Source organism: Athene noctua, chromosome 1 (genome assembly GCF_965140245.1).
Source record: "Athene noctua chromosome 1, bAthNoc1.hap1.1, whole genome shotgun sequence".
In the NCBI taxonomy this organism is placed as follows: domain Eukaryota; kingdom Metazoa; phylum Chordata; class Aves; order Strigiformes; family Strigidae; genus Athene; species Athene noctua.
In genome coordinates, this window is record NC_134037.1 from 76,635,328 (window position 1) to 76,661,767 (window position 26,440).

Here is a 26,440-nt window from a genome sequence, read left to right on the forward strand (position 1 = left end):
CAAGTAGAAAATCTGAGCACATTTTGTGACAGAGACTTCCAATTGCCAGCCCTCCAGATTTACAGAGGATTCTGCAGACAGCAAGAATACAGACCCTTGAGAAGGCTTTTTCTTTTTTTTTTTTTTTTTTTTAATTCGAGTCAAAAGCTGCCAGACATTACCAATAGACTTACTTTTCTTCATCACTGCTCTCACTCCCTCAGAGGAAAACCAAGGATGTGAGGGATGATGTTTTAAACAAGATTATGAAGCAATACAGACTTAAGCAGAAGCTCAAGCTGCATTTCTGAGATGAGAATTAGGCCTAGAGAAAAAATACCCCACAGTAGAAAAAAAAACAAAACAAAACACTCTGAAAGTGAAATAAGCCATGTTTTCATTTGCAACAGTGATAACTCATCAGTCACAGCTTTGGTAAGTGACTAAAGACCAGGTGGTACCTTCTCTCCCTGCATCTGCTAATGAAAGGCAACTCTTTCTTTATAAACACATCTGCCCTTGACCTTGATACTTCAAAATAGCAGCCCAGCAGTATGATAATGTAAGTCTATTCCTTGTTTCCCTGAGAATCTATCCTGAATTTTAGAGGAGAATACTAAAAAACCTCAAAGAAAACTTAGGCAAAAGGTACATATATGTCCAGTAGCATCCAGTCCTCCAGTCCAAAATACTTGCAACAGTATTAGCAAAAGAATCAAAACACACCAACCATTTCTTGTATCTTGCAAGACCACTTGAGCATGCTTCTTTACACCAGAGAGTACTTCATTCCCACCTTAAGCATTAACTTTAACTTGTTATAACTGCTTCAGGAACACAGGTACACAGAGACAATTTATGCTTGATATATGCACATAATCAGTCTCTTAAGTAAAGGATGTTTTAAGATATACTTGAACAACTAGTATGGAATGAGTATCACGTGCTGTCATTCAGTTCCTATATGAACAATTTAGCCTGACCCAGTACTGCAATCTCTTGCCAAACGTAACACTCCAAAAGCAAAGGCATCAATGCATTACATGAAGATCTCACTTAAAGAGAGCCAAGAACGGGTAGAGACAACTGAAGACAGTCAAGTCAGGCAGGCACAGCAATGTCTATTTCCCCTTTCACCTATCTTTTTAATCCATAAGAAAGCTCCATAGCCTGTAATACCACAGATTACTAAAGGTGTTTCTCTTCTGTCATCAAGTAAGTAACTGGACCAGTTACTACTAAAAATGAGTCTCTTACAGACAGTTACAGAAGATTCTCCTTTTGAGTTTTATTTGTCTACAGCAATATGAAGTGCATATTTCCACTTAGGTATTTTAATGCAACAAGGAAATCCATTACTTCATTAAGCTTCAGCAAGGTGATCTATGTTTCTATATGCAATGAAAAAAATTATTTAACGTCTCCCTTTGTTGCACAACAGTTTAAAGCTTCAAACTCTAAGTAAATACTTCTCACAGAATTAAACAAGCAGACATTTTGCTTGATTATGAAATGCTTTTGTTGGATGAGCTAAGTGTTTTCTGCAGTAGAACAATTCATTTGTAAGCCACAGGCACTACTACAAGAGTGGTATCAGAGTAGAAGTGATGACATTTTAGTAGTCTGTGCAAGAATTCCACTCTACTTTTTGGAAGCTGAATATCTCGAAGATACATTTTCCCAGTTGATCACATTCCAGATGGCCTTCAAATAATCAGGTCGAACATTTTTATACTGAAGATAATAAGCATGTTCCCATACATCGATTCCTAGCAAAGGAATGAGACCTGTAAAAACAAAGGGGGATAGGTTTTGTAACTCTATGAAAACATGCTTTACATGTAAAGTCTTACATTGCATCTGCAAGTTGTACCTGATTTCTGAGTCATTATCTGCAGGAAGACAAAGAGCTCTCCAGCACATAGGTGCTTACTGCAACATTTTACAGAACTGTTTGTTCTCCACACACACACACTGCATAAACTGAAAGAGCTGATTATGATAAACACCTACGAACATTCTACAACTGCCTTGAAGACATAACTGAAACCAGATAAAGTAATCTTTGACAGGTTTACACCTTTTGCACAAAGGCATTTTCACGTAAGTTACACCATGAAGGAGTCTCTTGCCATGCCAGTTTGCTTCCAATATTTTAATCGCAAGTTATTCATTAAGTGTCTAATAGGGTTTGGACAAACAGCCACTGCAGGCAGGATTCTCACTGGCCATGAGCAGTTCCGTCTGTGGAGAGTGTCCAGCCTGCCATCACTGCCATGTCACTCTAAGCAAGTAAAAATATCTTCAGAAGTGATCATCGCCAGTACTACACTGCTGGCCTAGCTGTAAGGTTTAGTCCCATCCAAGGTTGATTCAATTGACACTCACTACTCTACCAGTGTTAAAGAAGCAGATTATAAGACTTCCATTTTAAACCCAGCCTATGTAGTAACAAGACTTACTATGTACACCTGCCCCTCGCCTGTTGTCTGGCCTACACTGACAGTTATGTGAATGGCCCCTCTGCCAGAGAAAACAATCTAAAGGCAAGAGGCTCAGTCTTCCTCAATATAGGCAAGCTACTCCAGTAACTCAAAAATAATCCAAAGGCGTCCAGGCTAAAAACACTGAGAGCACTTTCACAGTATGCCCCATCTATTCTCCTTTAACAGACTGTAAACCTCACTGCTCTTCAGAAGTTTTAAGTCCTGCTTTACAAATGCTGTTTTTTTCATTTCTGCTAGTAGTAATATTCAGCTTTCCAGCCCTATTTATCCAGCAATTTCTTCTCAGTATTTGTTCACAAACCCTTTTTCAGATCTCATACACTTGCCTAGGAGATCTACAAAGAGAGAAGCAGAGGGGAAGGAAAGAAACCTGACCTGTTGTTCCTTGCAAAGGGTCTTGATTTGCACAAGCTGCTATTTGTAGGCGTCCCTGCTCTTTGTTATAGCCAAGCCACCCCCAGCCTGATCCTTGAACACCAACTGATACAGCTGTCAGCTTCTCCTTGAAGTTTGCGAAGGAACCAAAGTCACGTTTGATGGCTTCCATCAATTCTCCTTCAGAAAAAGCACAGAAAGATCACAGAACATCAGGTACTTAACATCTTTCAATTTCCAGATATGACCTGGAAATAGAAGGAAAGGGGAGCAGAAGCATTTGGGCTCTGTGGGAAGGAAGTGTCTAGACACTAGGAAGTAGTTCATCAGTAATTAACAGTTCTGTCCCAACCTGCTTAAGAGGGCAAGAAGACTGGAAATAAGTTAGTGCAGTAGTAGTCAAACATGCTGTCCTCAAAGATACAGTCAGGGTGCTATCAACTGGACATTCAGCTGACATTCTTGTCTAAAAAGGAAAGGGAATGCTACAGAGGACCAGGAAAGAAGATAAGGAGATAGTCTGCATACCTAAAAGGACAACACTAAGTGGTTGTGATTTGTCTTACTACTGTGATATCAGTATAACGAACCTACACATAGTAAGAGGTATTTAATCACTTCCCTCAGATTTTAGATTTACATCTGCTTCCACAGTTAAGTAGTCTATTTGATATGGGTAAGTAGGCTTCTGTGACTAAATCCCTTCTTTATTATTATTAAGCTAATCTGTGCCGGGATAAAGGGAACGGAAACTAGAATTGTTTACTGTAACAATGCACCAACTACTTCCTTTCCCCTACACCCTAGTACACTGAAGTTTTCATAAATTTAAGTGTTTGCTCAAAGCCTGAAGGTGTCTACGCTCCTTTCTAATTAGCACGTGTAAGAAAACTTCATACAGTGCAATGCTGGAGAATTCCTGATTTGTTCCACCTTCAGACAGATAGTCTTGAAAATCTCTTGGTGATAGCTGCAAGTGATTCTTAAGATGGGTTTTTGCAGCCTTCCTACAAAAGCCTTGAACCATTCAGCTGAAACTGAAAGATGACATTTTAGGCTTGCTGACTTTCACAGAAACTTCACAGAAATTGGGAGACAAAAATCAAGGCTTTAAAGCATCTTTTCTGAGAATGTCATCTAAAAACAAGCTCTATCAGAAACGAACTGATACCAGAACTGCTTGTTGAAATTTCAGATTTGAAGCTTCAAAATTTTATGCTCTAGACTTAACCAGATCATCTTCAGAGGATCATTGTACTTCCGTGTTAGAGTCAAAAGGCGCAAGTAGATGTCATCTATGAACACTGGAGTACCAAGCATCTGAAGCTCACCAGTTTACAGACAGGCATATACCTAATTCAAAACCCCTCAAGTTTAACACAACAGCTTTTGTGAGATCTGCATTATAGAGCCTTTACCTTTAACTGCAGGTCACTTGTAGATAACCACTACTCTATCCTTTCAAAGGGGATTTCTTCCTTTAGGCTTTAACTGCTAAACTGTCCCTATTCAAATTGGAGCATAAATCCAGCCACTAGGCTGGGTGGTCTGCAGCACATTTCCTCCCTTTCTGTGAACCAAGTACATATGGCAACTTAATTAGCATAGCTTTGTACAACTGTTTTCTCTGATGAAGATGGAAAGGACAATATACAGCAATAGCCAAGTATTTTGCAGTGTACACATAATCAGCTTTACAAATTAAAAATACTTAGCACAGGGCTAGCTTTTTATATTCCTTGTTTGCATCCAAAAAACCCTGAATTCCTCAGAATTGTGGTAACTGTCATACAGAAAGGCAAATTAAGTCTGAAAAAGAATTATCCTTTAGACTCTTTCAAAGAGAGAAAAGATCATCAGTTCTACTGGCTAATTAAAACTGAAAACCACTGTAACAAGCACTAACCTTTAGGCTCTCCTCCCCCATTAGGAGAAAGGTTTGTCCAGAAGATGGTGTGATTGATATGACCCCCACCATTGAACTTCAGTGCAGGCTGAAGTGACACCTGAGCTGTAACATCACCTAAGGATGCAGAAGATAAAAATACAAAGGTAAATAAAAACATCATAATCACCACAGTAGTCAGTAAGTTGCCACTAGGCCTCCATCGACCTCCAAAATCTTTCAAGTCTTACTAGCTTTTAACAGGTCTATGGAAAACATAAGGTTTGTGACTGTTACCTGTATTTTAGATAGTCACTGACAAACCACATTAAAGATTTCTTTATCTTTGACCTTTCCTTATGCTGTAATACTATGCTATCTGCCAATATTGCAACTATCAGGTAAACCATACTACGCATCTAAGATCTACTGCCATTCTTCAGAATAAAGCAACTAGGACAGCCAGAACATTTTAAGGACCCAGCACTTGTAAATTCCTCAGTATTACCACTACAAGACAAGAATGTTGTTCATACATTAGCTCACTGATTTACAAACTAAGAATTTTTAAACTTCTTAAACAATTTACGGGGCAGTTCATGCTTGAAAGTTGACGAGTACAGTGAGCACATATATGAACAAAATGTTCTTCTGCCTCTTATTTTTTGTTTTGTTGTGGCTTTTTTGGGGGGAGGTACTTGCAGGAAGATAGTGGCCCAGATCCCTTTACTCCACATGACAGAACCCTGTAGCTGAAATCAAGAACAGACAACCCTGTACTTCCTCTCCACAAAATGTCATATTCCTTAAAGAATTCACTGGTGCCTTGTGCCTCTAAATGGTGTTGCACCACTTTAACACAAGTGTTTTGAATGCTATTTTGGCTTTTAAAAGAATTGAAACATTTCTAAGATTTTTGAAGCTTTTTTCCACCACATCAGTGGGGCAAGCTGTTTCCTCCACTCTCTCAGGAATTAATGGTAGAAATCTGATAGCAGTAAATGAGCAACCTTAACACAGACATGAAGGCAAGCCACAAAGCAGTAGGACACCTGTCACTAAGGTTTTAATAGAAGATTCCATGTTCTCAGCATCTCCTCAAACGCTTCAGAAACTACAGACAGGTACAGGACTGGAACAAAGCATCTAATGCAGTTATTAGAAACACTATTTGCTGAATTCAAGTATCAATTTAAAGATGAGGCATCCCTCATATCCACTCAAATGGCATCTTTGGCAGATTTTCCTTGAATTTTGCATGCCTTAATGACACTTTAAGTTCATCCAGAGCATACAGCATATCACAAGCCAGAAATCCAAAAATAACCCAGAATGTCTTTAACATCTTCAGCACTCTATTCCACCATTCCTTAGAGGAACCTTTTCCTAAGATCACTAGGAACCAGAGATGCCATTTGACCATTGTCCTTAAAACACAGTATTTGTGGTGCTGTCAGATCAGTCCTGATGAATTCTGCACTGGAAAGGACAATGGAAAAAAGAAAAAAAGTACTCGCCCCTAAGTTACAGCAAAAGTATCTTGGAATTTATTTGTATACAGAGTCTCTGACCTTTGCTCCAGCTTACCACATTCCTCAACACACAGAGGACAAAATTCAGTAAATCAAAACAGGCAGCTTAGGGGTGCTCAGGAGACTATCCAGCTCAGCTTCTCAGTCTACCAAGACTCATTTGTTTCCTCCTAAGAACAGTTAAGTAAAGCACCACAGGTCACGTGACAGTCAGAAGAGCAGGGAAAATTGTGGTAGGCACAAGTTTTCACTGAAAATAAGATTCAAGTTTATATCCTTCAATTAGCAAATCTTGCACATTTTGATGGACCAGTAATCAGAACCAGTTTATGCTGAAACAAAGTCCTGTGCTGCACCCCTAGCACAGAAGAACACACACATTTTCAAATGAGCTGACATAATAAGCCAATGGGACTCAACTCAGGACAGCCTTTATATGAATTTTCTACGCAGATACAGATAGGTGAAGAACATGTTAAAGATAATTTGAAGAGAACATATTTCTTTCTATTGCTAAGCAAAAGCCATTGACAAGGTTCTGTTATCCAGAAGAGAAATTAGTCATTGGACGTGCTATGTAACCCAACACTGAAAAGCAGCACAGAAAGACTTTTTGATCATGCTTAAAGTATGGAAAAATAACGACAATACTGAGAGAATGAGGTGGCAATTCAGACTTAGTCCTTTCTTAAAGCCTTGTCGTATAAGTTTTTCTAATGAGTGTCAAAATACTACACACAATATACAGGGATACCAATTAGGGAAAAAAAAACAAACAAAAAACAAACCAAAACACACACTAAAAAATATCTCAAGTATCTGTCTACTTTGGTGTGCATTACCACCACCAATATATTATCCATTTTCAAAATAATGCCTGAAAAATTGTTAAGGAAAGATTAACCTTTACCTCTAGATACATCATTTCCAACAGCAAGCAATGAGACACTATCAAAGGATAGTATTTTTGAAAAATATCTCAAAGGATCCACAAGACTGCAGATGTTTCTGCTAAACAGAAATTCTGCCACCACTAGCGGCTGAAGCCTTGGTCATTAAACAGCATTAGTAACAGCCGCAGTAGATACACCGTTTTCTTCAGGCTGCCTCCTCAATTGTGTTCGCACTAATTAAATCTCCTGGAATACAACTTTTCTGTCCACTGCTGGCAGGACAAAGCAGAAGCCAATCTTGATTCCCTGATTCTTAATCAAATCTCATTAGTTCATTAATTTAGACAAGTTATTTTTAGGCTTACTTAGGCACTTGAAAATCTCTAAACTTGCATAGGTAACCAACATTCTCTATGCGAGCACACTGGCAATTATCAGGGGATACAGAGTTCAAGTTTACTCAGATATTGACAATTCTCTTTCATCCAAGCCCAAGCAGTTAACTTACACTGTGAAGCTACCTGGCAACCAGACAGAAGAGAGTCTATACAGTAATCACTTCTTAGAAGTAAACTGATACTCGTTAGAAAGATCATCACAACAGAAAAAAACTTTAGAAAATATTCTACTTTCTTGAAAAGATATACATGTTATTTCACACATTTTCATCAGTCCAACCGAAAGACTGAAAGGAGATTTGAACAAAACATTTAATGTTTCAGTGTAGCCCTGTTACAACTGTAGAGTTTTCATAGAAGTCAGCATATCTCAAGATGCAATTTGAGATCTTAACAAAAAATTCTGTGATGACTTGCTGTATATTTTAGTGTCTCACACTGGCATGAAACTTATATGACCCCTTAATCTGACCCAGTGGCATAATGGACACCCAAATTCAGATCTCTTCCCTCAGTGTTTATGTTAACACACATTTGTCCTACCTCCATTTGTAAAAAGGTAAGATTATTTCACAAGAATCAGTGGAGCATCTGATGTGAAAACCATCAAGGTGCAGAATTTTGCCTTTGTATGTTTGTTACTAACATGTCATTACAAAGTATTTGTTTAGTAAAATGACTGCAATTTCCTGCTGACTCAGTGTTTGGTTCAAGTTACTAATGTAAACATGGACTAAATCCACAACAATCAATGAACTTTCTTCTAGATTTACAGTACTACAGAGAACAGAATTCATGCCTTTTAGTTATACCTAGTTTCCAATTACCAGCACCACCAAAGCTTACAATGAAAGCTTGTTCCCAATAAAATGTCACCTTATTAAAAAATCCAAAACTTTTAAAAAGAAATTATCTCCCCTCAAAAGAAGGGCTAACCATTTTTTTCTCTTACATCATCTACATCAACTAGCTTCCATTTCATCTGTTGACTGTGGATATACAAACCTTTCGCCAGCGCCTCTTTGTATTTTTCTTCCGCAACATTCAGGTTGTTCACGTAAGTGGCATGATGTTTGCTGTGGTGCAGCTGCATGATCTCTGCATTAATATGAGGTTCCAAAGCGCCATAGTCATATGGCAAGTCAGGAAGAGTGTGCTTTTGCCTAGAGACCAAGCATCCCAATGGTGCTGTCAACTTGGCACCGCTTCTAGAAGAGAAAAAAAAGAAAGTAGTAATCTTATTCTGTACTTAGGCTTTACCACTGAAACCATGACTGTTATGATTAGCTGCTCTAAGTCCACACGGTGGTATCTTAGATAAAGAAGTCAAATTTCTATTTCTCCGGAGTTCAAAACAAGCACACTCTGCAGCTTAATTACAGACATGAATTCACATAAAGGTCACAGATCTAGGGCTACACAATATAAAGCTGCCACTTCTCAAATCAAGCCCCCAGACCCCTGTAGAAAGTCACATGCCCTCCCTCACATGCTGGCGAGGCAAAGGTAGGGAGAGGAAGGGAAAGCCAGCAACATGACATTCAAAGCTTCCCCTGATCTTTATTGATTAAAAACAGAAGCCAAAATGTCCCTGGTAAGTTTCCCTCCCTCAAGGGAGAAAAGGTCCCTCCATTGCAAAATAAAAAGGTTGAAAACCCCACACCATGCTGTGTTGTCAGGACTGAACCTCTTCAGCATTAACTCTTCCTGTGTCTATGGTGGGTATCGGAAAACCATATGCTGTGTGATGACAGGGCAGCTGCGATATCCAGCACAGAAAACCACGCAGGTTCTGGTTACCCTTCCCCATTTTAACACTTTGCACTTGCCACAAGACGTGACGACGACTATGATGAAAGAACTGCTGGGCCGGGAAGACAGTCAGCTCCTGAGGCCTCTTTACGTTTCACTGGTGACCTTGGCATAAACCAGGGACAAACCGGCAGCAAAACCCTCGGTGCCCTGAAGAGTGGCGATCCTGGCATGCAGGAGGGGGAGAACCCGGCGGCAATGTCTGCTGACCAGAGCCCCTCGGCGGTGGCCAGAGCCTGGGAGGGTGAAAGGGCAGCTGCCAGCAGCCCCCCGGCCGCGCCGCTGACCGGGCCGGCACCGAGCCCCCGCGGACCAGACAGCAGCAGGACAACCTCCCTCCTCCCGAAATGGCGGGGAACGGCAAGAAAGGCAAGGAGGGAGCGACCCCACCACCTCCTTCCCCTCCCGGGCGCTCGGGCCGCAGAGGGCGATGGCGCCGCAGCGGGCGATGGCGCCGCAGCCGCCGCCTCACTCTCCGCAGCTCTGACCGCCATTACGCCCCCCCACCCCTCCGCCGCTCGGTTCTCACCTGCCCGCCGAGGCGAGGCGGCACAACATGGCGGCTCTCTCGCTGCCGGGCGCTGCACCGACGGCGCTGCCGCGGCTTCGCCCGCCCCCGGCGCCGCCCGCCCCGCCTGCCAACGGGCTGCTGAGGGGGCTGAGCCTCGGCGTGTCGGAGGTTGAGAGAACGGTGCAGTCACCCTATTTCTTCAAATTGGGAAAAAGACCTTTTTTTTTTTTTTTTTTTTTCTTTAAACAGTCTATGTAGCACAATGTTATAAACAGAACCACCATACAGAGCCGTTATCTTAAAACTCAGGCCCTCGGTATTGCAAGCTGAGGAGGACTAGCCTAAGAGGAGTCTCTCCAAGCAGAAAAAAAAAAAAAAACAGCCAGGAGCTTCTGCCTGTTGTACACCGGAGAGGATACAGCAGCACAAACCAGGTGTGTTAAGCTCTGAAAACCTGCCTGGCAGAGATATATTTCTGTCAGTTTACTGGCAGGACCAGCAGCACTTGCAAGTACCTTTTCAGCTATTTTATTTACTACTTACTTATTTTGGTTCATTTTTGTTCTTTTCCTCATTTCTGTGCGGATTGTTCCCCATGTTTTCCTTCTGGTAGCTATTCAACGGTCTTTAATGCTGATGAAAATCCTTCATTTGGGTACCTTAACCCCATCAGCTAAAATAATCGGTATGGTTAGTGCAAATGAGTTCAAAGACCAGTTAAAAATCTGTTCTCCACAAAGGTCAGTGAGGAGAACCCTTCTCTCAGAGTTCAGAGGCACTCTGCACACAAGACAAACATTAGTTAAATTTGAATTTTATGGAAATCATCTCTGCTATCACAAAACCCTCTTGTTTTTTGTCTTTTTAAATAAACATGCATATTCTAAGATCTTACAGAACCTTTATTTACCAGACTGCAAAAACACATCACAAATTCAGTGGGGGCTAGGGCTGAACAATCTCGTTGAAAAATAAATTACCTTATCTTGGAAAATGCCAGGAAATCCACCTGGAGACAACCACATGGGCAACCTCAGCCCCCTGCAAGTAGAGCAGTGTGTCTGTCCCCCTGCTTCCTGATGGACCCTAGAAAATCAGCTTCACCCTTCCAGCAGTACTCTGGAAATCTGAGCAGTGAAAATAACCACTTTATCAACTGATATAATAAAAGGTGAATTGCCCAAAATCAACAACAAGTTTGGAAATGAGATTTCCCCCCAAATGCTGAAAATCAATACAGCAAGATTTAGGCAGTTTATAATTTTAAAGAGGAATATGTTGTATTTATTGGTGATCAATAAAATGTTATTTTTTGTTAAAATGAGCCAGCTACCTTCAGGATTATTAAATGTCATAATATAGGCATTAACAGCCAGACATGAGCATGTCAGTATTACAGGTTTTAGCATTTCTGTATATATTGTATCTATATATTGTATACTGCAATTCACTGATGCTTTTTGGTAAGTGTTCCACAAAAGTTAATTATATGATGCATTCTGTTATAAACTGGTGCAGTTGCTGCATTGCCTTAATTTGGAAAAAAAAAACCCCAAACAAATAAAACACCACAGCCTGGTTATTTAGAAGATACCCTCCTAAGCAGAGGACAAAGGGAATGGCTTACCTTGCCTTACAATTACTTTCCTTCAACAAGTTAAGCTAACTTCTAGTCTGAGGGTATAATTTGTGTTTCTATTTTTTTCAGCTCTTTAGCCAAGCTTTAATTTTTTACTACTTAAAAATTAAGTACCACACACTCTTGAGAAAAATAATCTTTATATGAGGTTTTAAGACACACATGTCCTACAGCAACTAACAGATTTAAGTAGCAAGCTGTCACCACCTGAAAGCTAAAGATTTTTTTAACCTTAGTGCAATTAATATTAATTACTGTAACTCCAAAGATCCTTTACAGCCTTTTAATTCCTTATACTAGGTGAAAAGATGTCTCCCATTTTTCTGGCATGAGATGCTTTCCTATTTCAGACTGATTTGAACTGCAACCACAGATTTCCCCATAAGGCTTTTTATACATCTATATTATCAGATAAAGCCATTGTTACAACCTATTATCAGCATTTTAAGCTTCTTACAAATATTATATTCTACCATGGACAGGATCCAGGATGTACATATATACACACACTATGGATAATCAAGCAGTAAGATACTACGACTGAATATAAGCTACAAGCAACTACAGTCTAGATCACCATGAGATTTTTGCACCAGCTTTGGGTGCAAAATGCTGGTACTTTTTTTATACAGATCCTTGTCAACTTCCCTTTCATGCATTCAACTAATAACTGCTATTTTTCAGGCAATGAGGGCTGAAGTAATGTTCAAAAACCAACCAGGTATCACCAATGGAATTTACGCTTCCAATAACAACTACTAAGTGGTTTTAATACATTTAAGTGAACCCTATGACATTAAAATAGTAGTGATACATCGATCAGCACGTCTCTAATACAAGTGACAGCAGCTACTAGTATTTTAATTACATCCACTTGTCTTGGACAGTACTACTGCAGATTCTAATACTCATATGCCGTTTAAAAAATAGTACCACAAACTCTTCTACAATCTAGGAATTTATTACAACTGTGTAAATTTGAAACAAATTCAAGTATGTCTTAGAACTCTGAACAGTGCTTAAAAGCCAGTGCTTTTTCATCTCCTTGCTTACATGCTACCATCAGAAAACTAGTAGACAGAAAATAACCAACAGAAATTCAGATTCTGAGGAATTCCTAACTCACTGCTACTAAGTAATAAAAGTATGCTTAATATAAAGTTAATTTTTTCATTCTCTGCACCTGTTAAGAAGTCAGTTCCCTCAGGCAGGCATTTAAAAACAACAGGAGTTATAACTAGTTTAAGAAGCTGAATTACTAACTCTTAAAGATCTGTGGTTGAGTTTGTGTATTTACCTTTTGGATACTTCTAGCTTTTTGGGGTTTTTTTGTTTGTTCTGTTTTGTTTTTGTTTTTGTTTTTTTTATCTTTATAAAAGCCAGGTTCCAACTCTAAGGTTTACTTTTTGTTAACCTTTTTTTTTTCTTTCCCTTACCTGCCAATAAGGACAAAACCTGTAGAATAAGCACTATAAGGCTGGCCCAAAATTAGTATGATAGTACACACCTGTAACTTCAGGTATTTGGCATAAGCTGTATAAGATAGGATTGACACAGGAACAGATTCAATAAAAAGTACTGTAGATACACTGCATACAAATAAGCCATGTAAACCAATGCAGAACAATGAGGAAATTACATTATTAAAAGTTTTTATTTAGGTTTGGTCAGTACAGGTAAGATAATATTGGAGTCACAGAGCAATATGCATAAACAGGATACAACAGTTCTTAAAAACTGAGTAACTATGCACACAATTCATAAACATTCGGTCACCTAAGGAGAAAAATGCACAGATGTATGGTGGGAAAAACTGTAATTAACACTGAAACTACTACAGGACTCCTTCAGTAAGTCCATCTTTTAGTGATAAAACTACTGTACTGGGCAAACTTGGCAGTCATAAACCCACAACTATTATGACAAATCTTGAAGGTGGTGTAAGTATAACAGTATGAGTAAGAATGCCCTTACACAGCACAGGTTCTAGATATACACAGATTTGTACAGACATCATTTATGTTATACTTTATGGAAATAATTTCCATTTCAACTTCACATTAACTCATATAAAAATAACTTGAGCTACACAAACGTCCTTTTAGCAACATTCAACGTAATTAACTGTTAAAATTTTCAAAGTGGCAGAGGTATTGAAGCAAAAAGAAACCCACAAAAAGGCAAAATTGTGACAAGTATGCACTAATTTAAACGGCTTCTGGACAGTATCCTCTCCCAATTTAAATGACACTGTATAAAAATGTTGCAGAAAAATGTTACAAAACTGAACCCTGCACATTTACACTGGAGTCCAAACCATTCTGGACATGACGAGAACCCACAGTTCTGTTACCTTTCATGCTCACTGTTTTCTCCTCTTGAGGATCATGATTGGAGTCTGTGTCATTTGAGTGGTGAGTGAGAGAGTTTTCACTGCCAGTGGGAGAGTCTACACTTTCATACCCAGTACTGAGTTGGTTTATGTAGCTACTACTTCCTCTACCAGTTCTATCTTCAGAGTGGTTGGACAGCTTATTACCATTCCCTGGAGAAGCTGGGAAGTCATCTTCCGTGCCGCTGCCCTCCCTATAAAATCCAGGCCCAGACGTCCGCTGATGGGAGGAGCTACCATTGCTTGGTCCGTTTGCCAGACGGCTGCAGTCTTTACCCACAGCCTCTCCCTGGTCTGTAGGCTCAGAAGACGGAGTCCTGCTGGTACCCGGGTTGGAGGCCTGGGACTGCTGCTGCTGGTACTGCGCCAACTGCTGGCGAGTCTCCTTCAACTGCTGCTGAAGAACTAGAATGGTACTCTGCATACCCTCTACCTCCTCATCAAGCTGGATGATGAAGTCATTCAATTCTATATAAAGAAAACACATTTGTTGCAAACACTTAATAGCCCATATATAGCTTGAATCTCAGACAAAAAAAATTTAAAATCCTGTTAATGTTTTATGCTGAAATTTTCAAGAGACTGTTTTTCAGCCCTCAGGTATGCACCAGTTTTGATACTCTGCCTCTGAAGGAGGAAATGCTTAACTACCATCTACATACTTTTTATACTGCTACTCAGAATACATGGGAAGAAATTAATTTCTGGGCAAGAAAGGAAGATATCTGGAAAACTGATCAATTTCAACAATTAGTATTCTGCAAGTAGAACCTTGTGTATCTCAAGTATAAAACCTTAGCAGAATTACTTTTAAAGTGACCATGAACCACATCTGTATATAATAGACAGATCTGAATAATTACAAAAGCCTGTTCAGTGACAAAAATTATTTTAGTCACATTTCAGAGAAGTTTCAGCACTTACTGCTTTCAATCCTTTAAATCCTGCAAAACAGGACACTAAAAGGCTTTCTTACCAAGAAAACTGTTAACTAATTCCACAGGGTGTTTCAGTACTTCTATGTACCAAGAAAAAGAATTTTACAATACAGACTGCATTTTGGAGCAAAACAAACTTGACCTGAAAACAGTAGAAAAAACACTGGCTACCCCCAGTCTTCAATTCAACTGCACCATTGACATGGCAGAGCAAATACAGTGCATACTGCTTATTATTGTAAAAATTCATAAAAGTGTTCTTGCTGCTACATAAAAAAAATAGGAAAACTGCTCCTGCAGGATTATCGTCACCTTTGTTCATATGGGGAAGAAGCAATAGGGGCTAACAAACACATCTCAGTTCTGGAGCTTATTTTACTATACTACATTCAAGAGCAGAAATCTTTGAAAAATATGCACACTTGCTTCACTTCTGAACTTGATAAATTTAGATGAAGTTAAGCAGCAAAAGGGTAACTAGTTCAACACTGTATTACAGAAAGAATCACTTTAAGAATTCTAGTTATCATACATCATTTTATACTGCTACTTTCTCAAAAATATGATCCTATGGACAGGGGAAAGATTTATCCTTAAAAATACAAGCTATGTCAGACTTCGATAATGCCAAATCAAGTCTATGCTATCTTACAGACTTCAGCTGTAAAACAAAAATATACCCAGGTTTAAGTGATGTCTAACTAGCTCAAGTCCCAAGACTTACTGTAATAATCAGATAACCTAGTCTGTATGATTCTACCAAAAAAACACTGATTCTATGCAGAACGCTCAACTGCAGGTTTTTTTTAAACTTGCATTTTCCCCTCCATTTAAATTATGCAAGAGGTCAGAGTTTATTATCAATTTCAATTTAGGTTTACAATGTTGTAAAATCTGGACTGTGAAAACAATAATGAGGTATTTTAGTTCATCTGAGTTACCTAAATGCAAAAAACCCACCACCCCATTCTTCTCATTCTTAGGCATTATTAAAATGTTGATTTTTTTTAAAAATTAATTTCAGAATGAGTCAGTTAACAAGCAGCATTGTGTTCTCAGTGCATGCTTAGCTTCATGCAACGTTAACAGCTTTCATCTTACCACTTCCACCAATAATGTGCGCAGTCTAAATATTCCCTATTAAATACAGCAAGACCTACAGTACAAAATCCAGCAATTTCAAATTCAAATGCTGGTTTACTGGAGCTGCAAATCCCACTAGTCCCCCAAAGTTAAGTTTTTGTTTGTTTTTAATCAAGACTACCAGTGAAGACACAACTGTTGTATTTTACTTGATATTGCCCTTTCATTCCGGCAAAAGTGGTTTTAGAGCACGTGTATCATCAGGAAATTAAAACTAGCAGAAGTGCAAGGCAACTTCCATTTTCTTAAAAAAATCCCTTACCATCCTGACTGCTTTTAAGTTCCTCACTATATTTCTTCTGTAAAGCCAACTCTGCCTCAAGCTGTGCAATACGTCCTTGGGACAGCTGCCTTCCAAGCTCTTGATTCTCCTGGAGAAGCATTCGACACTTCGCCATTAACTTTTTGCCTGTTTGGCTGCAAAGGAAAGAGCCATCTATCACAAAACGAATATAAAACCTTCAGTAATCTTCCTCAATCACAATTACAGACAGAAAGGAGATGCAATTTCTGCATGTCACAATTCAAGAAACATTATGCCTCGACATAATTTTCATAGCAGAAAATCTCCCTACAGTTACCACGTGCTGTTGCAATGCCAGTTGATCTTCTGCCGCTGTCCCATAAAGTGGAAGGCAAGTTTTATTACTGCAAATATGAATAAGCATATTGTTCTTTTTTTTGATACCAACATCTGGATTATCAGTATGCACAGTCTTGCATGTGCTAATTCTCAAAAGAGATAAGTATTTGATTAAAGATGTGCCTTATAAGTCAAAAGATCGAGTACTGCATGAAAATTACATGTATAAACAGAATTATAAACAAAAACCTTCATTTATTGCACTAGTAAAATTTAGTAACTAAATTTTGGTGAAGGGAAGAAAGTTGCTTGGGATGAAGTATTAAATCCCACGTTCATTCTTCCTCATGACACCCATTCTTCTTTAAGAGGTTCAGACATTCTTTTGAATGCTGTCCAGGTACTCTTGTTTAAAAAAATTACATGTCTATTTTTCAACTCAATTTATATATTTGACAGTAATGTACACAGTCTTGTTTCATGATTTCTATGGTCAGCTTTTCCTGAGTGCATCTTGCATAGTGAGGAGAAAGTAAAATGTCATTAAAAATTGGCAGGAAATTAAGGAAGGAGCATGCTATTAATCTACTTCCTTTAGAATGAGAGATTTCCAATCATGTGTAATGATCATTAAGATCTCCAGTTTTTGAAAGAAATTGGAAACAGGCAGGAAAAAAATTTCGCACTGACAAAATTTTCTTTACTAAATGGAAAACATCACACATCTTTAATCTTCACGATAAAAATTGCGTTGTAAAGCATTATAGGAAGTACTATGCAAATTAATATATAGGCAATACAGCTGACTCCATAAGAGAAAAATTCAAGTCCTTTAAGTGTCTTGGTCTGCCAAAGTCAGGATAGCAACCACAAACAGTTCTCTCCTTTTAATAGGCTCAGCAACATAATGAAGCTGTCCTCTTTTCTACAGCAGTGTAAGCTCTAGCAAAAAAAAAAAAAAAAAAAAAAAAAAAACCACCCAAACTTGAAAAGGTTTATTGTGAATTCAATGGCAGGACTTGCATTACTTTTCAAGACCAAGCAGGTCATTTAATTTTTTGTTTGCTTTTAAACAAGTGACAAAGATTGAAAGAAATTTTGAGGATTAAAAAAGTAGAACAGGAAATTTCTGCTACAATTCACAGCCACGGTTCTCTCCTGCAACCAAAATACCCAACCAAAAGAATTTAAAATAGTAATTTCCTTATCAACTACCTTTTAAGCATTCAAGCCTTAGACAACTTTTAAGTTCTGGCAACTCTGCCCCATTTAACATTTTCCGACTGACTCTCCCAAATCTTTCAGATGGGCTGCTCCAGAAGGAATCTGGCTGTGTAAAGTCCTGGAAGCCTGCAACTCTGCTAAAGGCAGCAACCTGTTTTCTTTCTTGATGTGATGTCCAATGCCAGGTCCTTGAAGTTTAAATTGTGCTGACCTAATACAGTCCAAGTCGCACACTTAAGATGCAAGTTTCCTTAGAGATGTTCATTCTGTGTAAAGCAGGACCACTTTGGAGATAACCAATGTGACATATCCCAAAAGTTATTAGGCAGACATGCAGTGATTTTTAGCCATTTGCAAATTCCTTTTACTGTATTCATCATCACTAAAAGTTGAAGAAGTTCACGGTGCTTAAGTCATTTAATGCTTTTCTCTTCACAAAACAACATCAACTGTAGAATTAGCAAGTACCAGTCACCTTGGAATTGGGACAATTTTAGAATCCCATTAATTTCTTCATGTTAACTCCTGCCAAAATGTAAAATATTTATTACCTGTATAGAAATTTGCATATTTACCTATAATGCTATTTCTTCCCATCAGAATTTTTCCAGATGTTCTGAACTAGTATGGCACCAAGTAACCTTCCCTTGCAATTTACAAAAACAAACACAAACATGCAAGAATATAAAATCCAGTAACTAATTTTAAAATAACTCCTATTAGCTGTAAAGCTTGAGTTTGGCATTGTTTTCACAAATCCTCTTGAACATACACGCAACAAAACCTGGAAGAATATAAGTGGTTAAATTTCACAAGGCTAATGTTCGTTTTACTAGGTTTACCGCAAATGACATTTCTACGAATTTTTAATCCAAGTGCATACTCTTATGTTTAGTGATGGTCGAAATGGCTTAGCCCAGCCATTCCTTTGAATACACCTTCCCTCCAGACATCAGCAACGACTGTGCTCTACACCTGTATCCATGGTTAAGGCCAAGCACTAACAGTGCTCAGGGTTGCAGCTAATTTGTTACCCTAAGAACACCAGTCAGGGATCTGAATAGGAGCATCATCTCTTTCACAAATTAGGTCAGATGCCATGAGTAGTTGCATACATGTATGGACCATTAAAGCAATTAAAAGGGTGTCCAGGGAGGGGCAGGATGCAAAGAGAATGAAATATCCTATAAATACTTTACATGAGTCATCATTTCTTTACCCTTCCAGAAATAAAAATCAGAAAAACCTTAATTCAATTAATGAAAACAGCCTCAATTATTTACCAGGAAATAACTCTAATTTTCTGTAATCCAGCTACTGCACATATGAATTACGTGGACTCACACCACTGACTTAAAATTATATTATGAATATTAGGGTATGTTGTAGCTACAGAAATAACAATTTTCTTTTGATACTTTTGCTTTAAAGTGGTAAGTTACTTGTCTCTCCTCAGTTGTACACACACATTTAGAGCCTGAGGACTTCAGAAAACAACCAACCTGTATCTAAACGTATTAAATAATTTTCTGAACTCCAAGTTAAACAATCAAATCTGCACGGCATGCCTCTATCCACACATTATAGCGAGCTTTACAAATGGCTTGTAACACATTAACAATTTATTAATGCAAGTCTTACCTCTGTTTTGATGCTAGATCATTAAAATCTTAGATACTGCTATAGCAAAATCATTCCAGATGTATCACTTAAAAAGGTAAAGTTTTTCTGTAGGTTTTTCTTTTGCTGTTAAGTCATTACTCATGCAAAAAAATAAACCTGCGTAAGTACGCTACTCTTCAATCCCACATTCATCATCTGAAGCACAAACAGTTAAGATACTTCTGAGTTAAAAATACGTAATGCCATCTTAATAAAAGTCATCAAAACAATCAGAATACATCACCTTCCGTGATAGCTGGATGTCTTTTTTTTAATTTAAAACTGAATTTTCTAGGATCAGACTGAGTCATAAAACGTTGCCCAACTGTTTTGAAAATCAAAACCTCAGATTACTAAATATAACTCAGTTCACTGAGGAAAAAAACAAACACACAAATGCTAGACCAAATCTGCATTTCACTTTACACACCTCAGACATGCACTCCCAACTGTCCCGGATTGCTACTCTTACAAGTAACTTGGGACAACAGAACAGAGGCATCAATAGAGTAGCAAAGGTTCCTTCACTGATTCCACCAAGGAAAATGCATGCATTTAAGGTTTTTTGGTTTGTTAAAATACTGACTTTGTTTTCAGAGAACGAGACAATGCAGAAGTAACAACCTGTTCAATTCTCGTTCATCCCAGGAGTTTCACAATACAGCAGTATAACCAGTAGTGTTCCTTGAACTATATATTACAACTATTTCAAGGCACATTTTATATAGAAGTGCAATACAAAAAACCAGGTGTACAAAGGAATAAAAACCCCACCAACACTGAAGACAGTTGCCATTGTGTGCCTTCTGTATTGAGCATGAGATCAGTTCTTAGTATAGAAGATTGAAAAAGTCTCATTTCTGCATGAAAACATGCAGTGAAATAATTATCACAACTAGTTTTTCTTATACATGCTAGTTGTGATCAAATATATATTGCTTCCAACAATTTTAAACCTGCGATTATATAGAACGTACATTTTCGTACAGTCCTAATTTTGAGGCGTCCACGGTATCACCAACCATCCAGAAAACAGTTCATTATTTAGCAACAGTGATTTAAGGCTCCGTCAAGTGCTAGAGAGCCCAAAGGCTAAACAGTCAAATGTGTACACTACCACTGTTGTGATATCAAATAGCACCTCTCGTGGCTATTCAAAACTGGTTAGCAAGTAAATTCTTTAACGCAAAATTCACCTCATTGAGTTTTGACCCAGCAGTTCAGTGAACAAGCAGGAAGTCCACAGTCTTATTGGCAAAACTGACTTACAGTGTCTCTAAGTCACTAGGCTCAAGGTTAAGAGTGAAGCATATTCCACTTCTACATTTTACGGGAATTTTACATGTTCAATTCATGATTTATAATCTCTAGGTTCTCTCTCCTCCAAACTGTCTGTAGACACAGTGTGCCACAGACTTAAGACTTCTGTTTCTCCCTCTATTTTCTTCAAATAGAACAATTTTGCAAATGTCTACATGTTCTAGAAAAGATTTTTTTTTCGAAGATGGCCATTTCTTCAGAATAGTCCGACGCCGTCAGGCCTCTGAAGCAAAGGGGGAGAAAAAAAGCTGAAACACAAGGTTCATCTGGTAAGTTTTACATTAAGCATTACAAGCTGGACAGTATAAGAATGTGGCTTTTGCCTCAAAACGTCTGAGTCTTGGTGTGGAAACGAGTACTTGGCTGTCCCACCATAGCATTCTCGTAGTGGGACTGTCAGGGAAGTCTTGACTGGGGAGTATTTGTTTTGTTTACCTATCAGGCGTAAATTTCCAGGCACTCAGTTCATTTTGGGCTTGTTCCAGTTTGTCTTTAGTCTGTTCCAGTTCACCTTTCATTTTTAGGAAAAACAAGTTGATGGCTGGGTCCACCATTGTTGATCGCAGTTGGGCAACACTAGGCTGCTGGACTTGCTTGAGGTACTGAATCTGATTCTGCACAAAATAAGAAAGACGACTGTTATTCATACAACATTAAATAAAACTTTGAAGTCATTTAAATACAAATAGTTATTCCAAAGATAACATTAAAGAAACCTGCCTTCTTTCATCACTATAACCTGGAAAGGGCAGGATAAAAATCACTTTTGCCCACATGCACCTTATCAATGTGCATATTTACTCAAACCCCCATCTCACCACCTGCAATGCTTAAATTATTTTTTTTTTCTCCTCTCTGCTTCAAATTGCCAAAGCAGTTTACATTTGCCAAAGCAGTGACTAGAAGATTAAAATGCTCCCTTTCTTTTCTATCTGCCTGCACTTTTTTTTTTTTTGGGGGGGGGGGGGGGGGCAAAAAGGATGTACAAAAAGTTATCTGCCTAAAACAGATAGCTAATTTCTATGGATTTTCAGGGAAAGTTATTATGGAACATTACAGCTAATGTTGATGAGTAGTATTTTTAAGCAACTAGTAAAAAGCTTTTTATAAACTTCTAAGGTTTTTTTTGCAGATGTGATAGTCGTTTATGATGCAAGTTTGTATATTTATTTTTTTAAACAAAGTAACTTAGAAATATTAACATCAATTAAACATATTTGGTTGGATTTGATTCTCTTGCAATAACAACAACCTGAAAGATTTACAATTTTATAATGCAGAAGACTTACAATATAATCAAAATTTCAGGAGTAACTGTGAGAAGATTTCTTTTAAATATAGCACTCATTAATCAAAAACTTCTATGTATTTAAAGATTAACTTCTTCCAAAGTTTATGTTTTAATCCCATCACATCAGTCTTAGAATGTACTAACAGTACATGTTTATAATTCAGCTGATCACTAAACACATCAGCCTACACAGAGTTTTCACTCTTGAATTCAATTTATTATGTTCCCTGTATCACGCACATTTCTTCATCAGCAAGAACTAAACAAAATTACATTAAATTAAAAAAGAAACATTCACTGAAAGTCAGGAGTTTTGCCTCCTGCTCCATACACAATCTTGCAACCACACTTGGTAACAACAAAGCATCACCAGCAAAACAGAGGGAAAGCCTCCCCCTCCACACTTTGCTTTACCTGGGACAAGCAGCAGTCAAAAGCACTGTCAATTTGACCATCTTCCCATGTATAGAGTTAGTCTGTTATAAGGTCTTTACACAGCAATGGCGAAGAGAAAGCGTAAGTACAAACATTCTGTTTACCTTAATGCACAGTAGTGACCTCAGTCACTTCTTGATTGAGGAACATAGGTGTTTTAATTTATATAGTTAAGTAGCAACAACTCTTGGATTTTATTTCAAGTAAGTGATTTCAAAGGTACTGAAATAACCGAAATATTTTCACTGACTTCACATTAATTTGATATTATCAAAATAATAATTTAGCTACTTAACAGCTTAAATCAATTAGATACTTAAAAAAAAAATTGCGATGACCATCATACTTTACGTTTTAAACAGACAAACTTTTATGTCTTCAGAAAGAATTATAAAGGGAATAAAGCACTGCATAAGAGTATTTTCAAGAAATAAAACACTCAAGAACCCACCTACAAACATTACTTAGAAACAGGGAGTTCAAGTTATGATTATCCTAACATTTCTTGGATGGCATTTTACCCCTACAGGTCCTTTGACTCACTGAATGCACAAAATGTTGCTCACTGCATAAAGAGCTATTTATTATTACTGATACAACTTTTCTGTCCACTCAACTTTCTGACACTTGCACTACTGAAGTATTTCAACAACCTGTCAATTCTGTGAGGGCTAGCAATAGTAGAAGGTGAAACAACTAGTTTAACAGATGTCTGCACACATACAGACACTCCAGCTGGCACCACACTACAGCATAATGTAATTATGCTACAGCAAGATGGTTCCCAGCCTATTTTTAGAGAGTCATCTTTGAGGGGAAAAAAAAAAAAAATATTATGCTCCTTGTCTTACCTAGGCCCAGCTCCCTCCCCTTATACTGCCATCCTAAGAATTGTAACAGATTCCTTGGATTAATAGTTCAAGTAATTGCTGCCACCTGCTCCTCACTCATGCCAGACATACACTAGAACACTCCAGAGGACCTGGCTGATTCTGTCCAATGCCAGTTATTTAACAGTCTCATTTGGGTATCTCTAGCTCAGGCGCCTAGACCAAGCAGAAAGCACTTGCACAGGCTCTATGTAACACCTTAACTGTCATTCCTAAAACAGTAGCACAGAAAGAACTTACTTAAGCTGAACAATCCTTGCTCATTCCCTCCTCAAAATTTAAGATTATTTATTCCTCCATTTTTTCGAACTAAAAACGTTTTACATCCCTCTACAAGTGCTTTCTCCAGTTGTAACTCCAGAGTTCCCAACTGTCAGGCTTTTCATCCACTTGGCCCAAGTAAACTCCCCCCAGTATGACCCACTGCCAAAGCAAGCCCATACCTCTTAATCATTCTGCCTACTTCCTTAGTCCATTCTTCTTCCTGCTTAGCCAGTCCAAGCCTCCCATTCTTTCTCCCTCTAACCACTCTCTGGTACATGCCTCCTCCTGTTGATATTCCAAGGGGTAAGGGCAGAAGAGTTTACCTGCAGTCAGGACGAACTACAGGCCAGAGTTAAATATACAGAACAGCCATGTCCAATGCCAGACCCCAAGACATGCCCACTCCAACACCTGAAATATCTACTAGCTGTTCATATTCCCAAACACAAAAGCACACACTACCTGATATTTCTCAAAACCCCATCACATGGACAAACAGGGATGAATTTTCAGAGTAAAAGCCTTGGTTTCGGCTCTCTGCTCTAACCCAAGGCAGAAGAACACTGAAAGTAGTCTTTTTAGAGGACATCAGGTTGTGTGGAGTTTTGTGGGGTTTTTTTAAAGACAGAGAGTAACATTTTCAACCCCTCTACTTTTCCCATGTTCCTGGAAACAGTTGAATCCTTTTAGCTGAAGTAGTCCAAAGATATCCACAAAGAACAGACCATCTGACATGAAGAATTCAACAAGAGAGCACAGGTGTTTAACTGAAAATGTAAGTAATCCAAGTACAACTATATATCCTTCTTCTAAGGAAGGAGTATGAGGGAAGAAACTATATAATGAAGAAGAGAAGAAACACAACAGAGCTGGAACCTAAACCACAAGTAGGTTATTAAAAGTAATGACTACAGTCCAACGGCACCCACAGGAAGCTTCCACTCACTGTTATCTGTTCCACAGAAAACCTGAGTAACAAATTTTTCCAAATGCCTGTCTGCTTGTTGACCTCCACTAGCTTGGGAGTGTGTTAATGCCTTTCCCTGAAGTAGCAGTAACATACATCATCACCACCTCTGCCAGAAAGAAAGCTTTATGTAGAAACAGTAGTCAATACCTTTATCTGCACTTCCTTAACAGAACCTAAGAGTTCCTTACAATCCCCTAAAAGAGGTTGCTGCTGTTAGGGGGAAGGTAGCTCAAAGGCTGCTGTCAACAATAGAACACATGAGGTATTAAAACACCTAAACTTCAATCTAGCCCTGTAGAAAAGAAACCCATATAGACTGCTTCTAGATGTGGCACAGAGCACAAGAGAATGGAGCTATGTGCTTGACCATCATCTTGTTTCTTCTAAGAGAGTACCGAAACAGAATCAGGACAACGATTCTTCTACTGCTACTCTGACATGCACACCTACACTTCCAAGACAATGACTAGTGACTTTGTAAGCTGAAGTAGGTTTTGGTGTGTTTTATATTTTTAAATGAAGGGTACAAATTAAAACAGCACCTAAGACAAAGTCTGTCACAACTTATTTTAAAACAGACCTACTGTATTTTAACTAGCAAGGTGTTTTACATATCAGTAATCAGAAAACTCACATTTTGGACAACTACTGCTATTTGAATATGGTATGGCATTTTTAAGTTTTTATCCATTTAAATTTGAATGTGACCTGAATGTGATGTTTGTAAGTACAAAACATGTCCCAAAAATAAAGAGTAATACGAACAATAAGTATACAGTAAATATTCATAACTGCAGTTTTCAAGAAACAACACCATAGATGCTCAGTCTAATTAAGATGTGACAGGAAACATTAAAGGCTTACATATAAATAACTGTCACCAGTATATTTTACAGGTAAACATGAATTATAAAAAATGGTTGACTAAAATTCTTTTATGGATTAAAAATTAGGTATGTCAATTAACACATGGCAAATAGCTGTTGTTCGTTTATGAAATGATTTAGCAAACTACAGCTTAGCTTCACATCTCATCCAACATGATTTATTTTGCTACTGTTACTGTACTGGAAAAAAATACTCTCTAATAACACAAACCCAAGCAGTCCTCTAGAACTTCTTGAAACTACATACATTTAAACTTTTAGCATTTGAAGGTGCCAATGTCTCCATTACAGCTTTTACCCACCTTTCTTCAAGGGCCCATCTTCCTACTGACATGTACTATGAAGGAGATTACAACCTTGAAGCTATTCATGTGTCACTACCTGGAAAAATATAAGCCACTTTGGTATGTGTGTTTAGGTTTTGTTTCTTGTTGGGGGGCACGTGCGTCCTCTAAGTACACTAAAATTAGTAAAAGCTCTTCAAAGGTTCTTCTAAACAGATGTTTAGAGCTGTGATGCATAGGCTTTTCTAGAACATCTGTAACAAACTGCAGCCAAAAATCCTATAGTCTTCATGATCTTGTTAAAATTTAGAGTCTTACATACTCAAAATTTCTGTCTAACTCATTCTTTTAGAAACAGAGGAAGAAAGGTAAAAATAGGACACAAATTTGGTTTTGGTGAAAAAACTTGCCTTTATTTTTATTTTTTTAATATTTATTGTTTCAGCTATATGTTCAGAAGTTCAAAAGAGAAAACCTCTTACTACTGCTGTTCCTCACAGCAGTATTTATCAGTAAAACCAAGAAGAGAAGCAGATCAACGTAGTAATCTTACTACGAGGGAAGTGTTGTGGTATAGTACCAGAACAGATCTTCATTAGCATCCTGTGCTGCATTAGGACTGCTGC

At 38.2% G+C, this 26,440-nt stretch overlaps 2 protein-coding genes across 2 annotated transcripts in view; both read right to left on the reverse strand.

Annotated features, from left to right (window-relative positions):
* Positions 1–1,247: 1,247 nt before the first annotated feature.
* Positions 1,248–10,029, reverse strand: SOD2 (superoxide dismutase 2). The gene is made up of 5 exons (XM_074896619.1): positions 9,911–10,029; positions 8,575–8,777; positions 4,768–4,884; positions 2,862–3,041; positions 1,248–1,766 (listed from the first exon to the last, which is right to left on the reverse strand). The coding sequence occupies exons 1-5, from the start codon at positions 9,937–9,939 to the stop codon at positions 1,621–1,623; spliced, it is 675 nt and encodes a 224-aa protein (XP_074752720.1). The 5' UTR covers positions 9,940–10,029; the 3' UTR covers positions 1,248–1,620.
* A 3,137-nt stretch (positions 10,030–13,166) lies between these two features.
* WTAP (WT1 associated protein) overlaps positions 13,167–26,440 on the reverse strand; it is a 28,623-nt gene continuing 15,349 nt past the window's right edge. The window contains exons 6-8 of the mRNA XM_074896620.1: positions 21,229–21,407; positions 16,267–16,421; positions 13,167–14,391 (exon numbers count right to left, since the gene is read on the reverse strand). Of these exons, the coding sequence (XP_074752721.1) occupies positions 13,808–14,391; positions 16,267–16,421; positions 21,229–21,407 (918 nt within the window). The 3' untranslated portion in view covers positions 13,167–13,807. The remainder of the gene's footprint in view (positions 14,392–16,266; positions 16,422–21,228; positions 21,408–26,440) is intronic.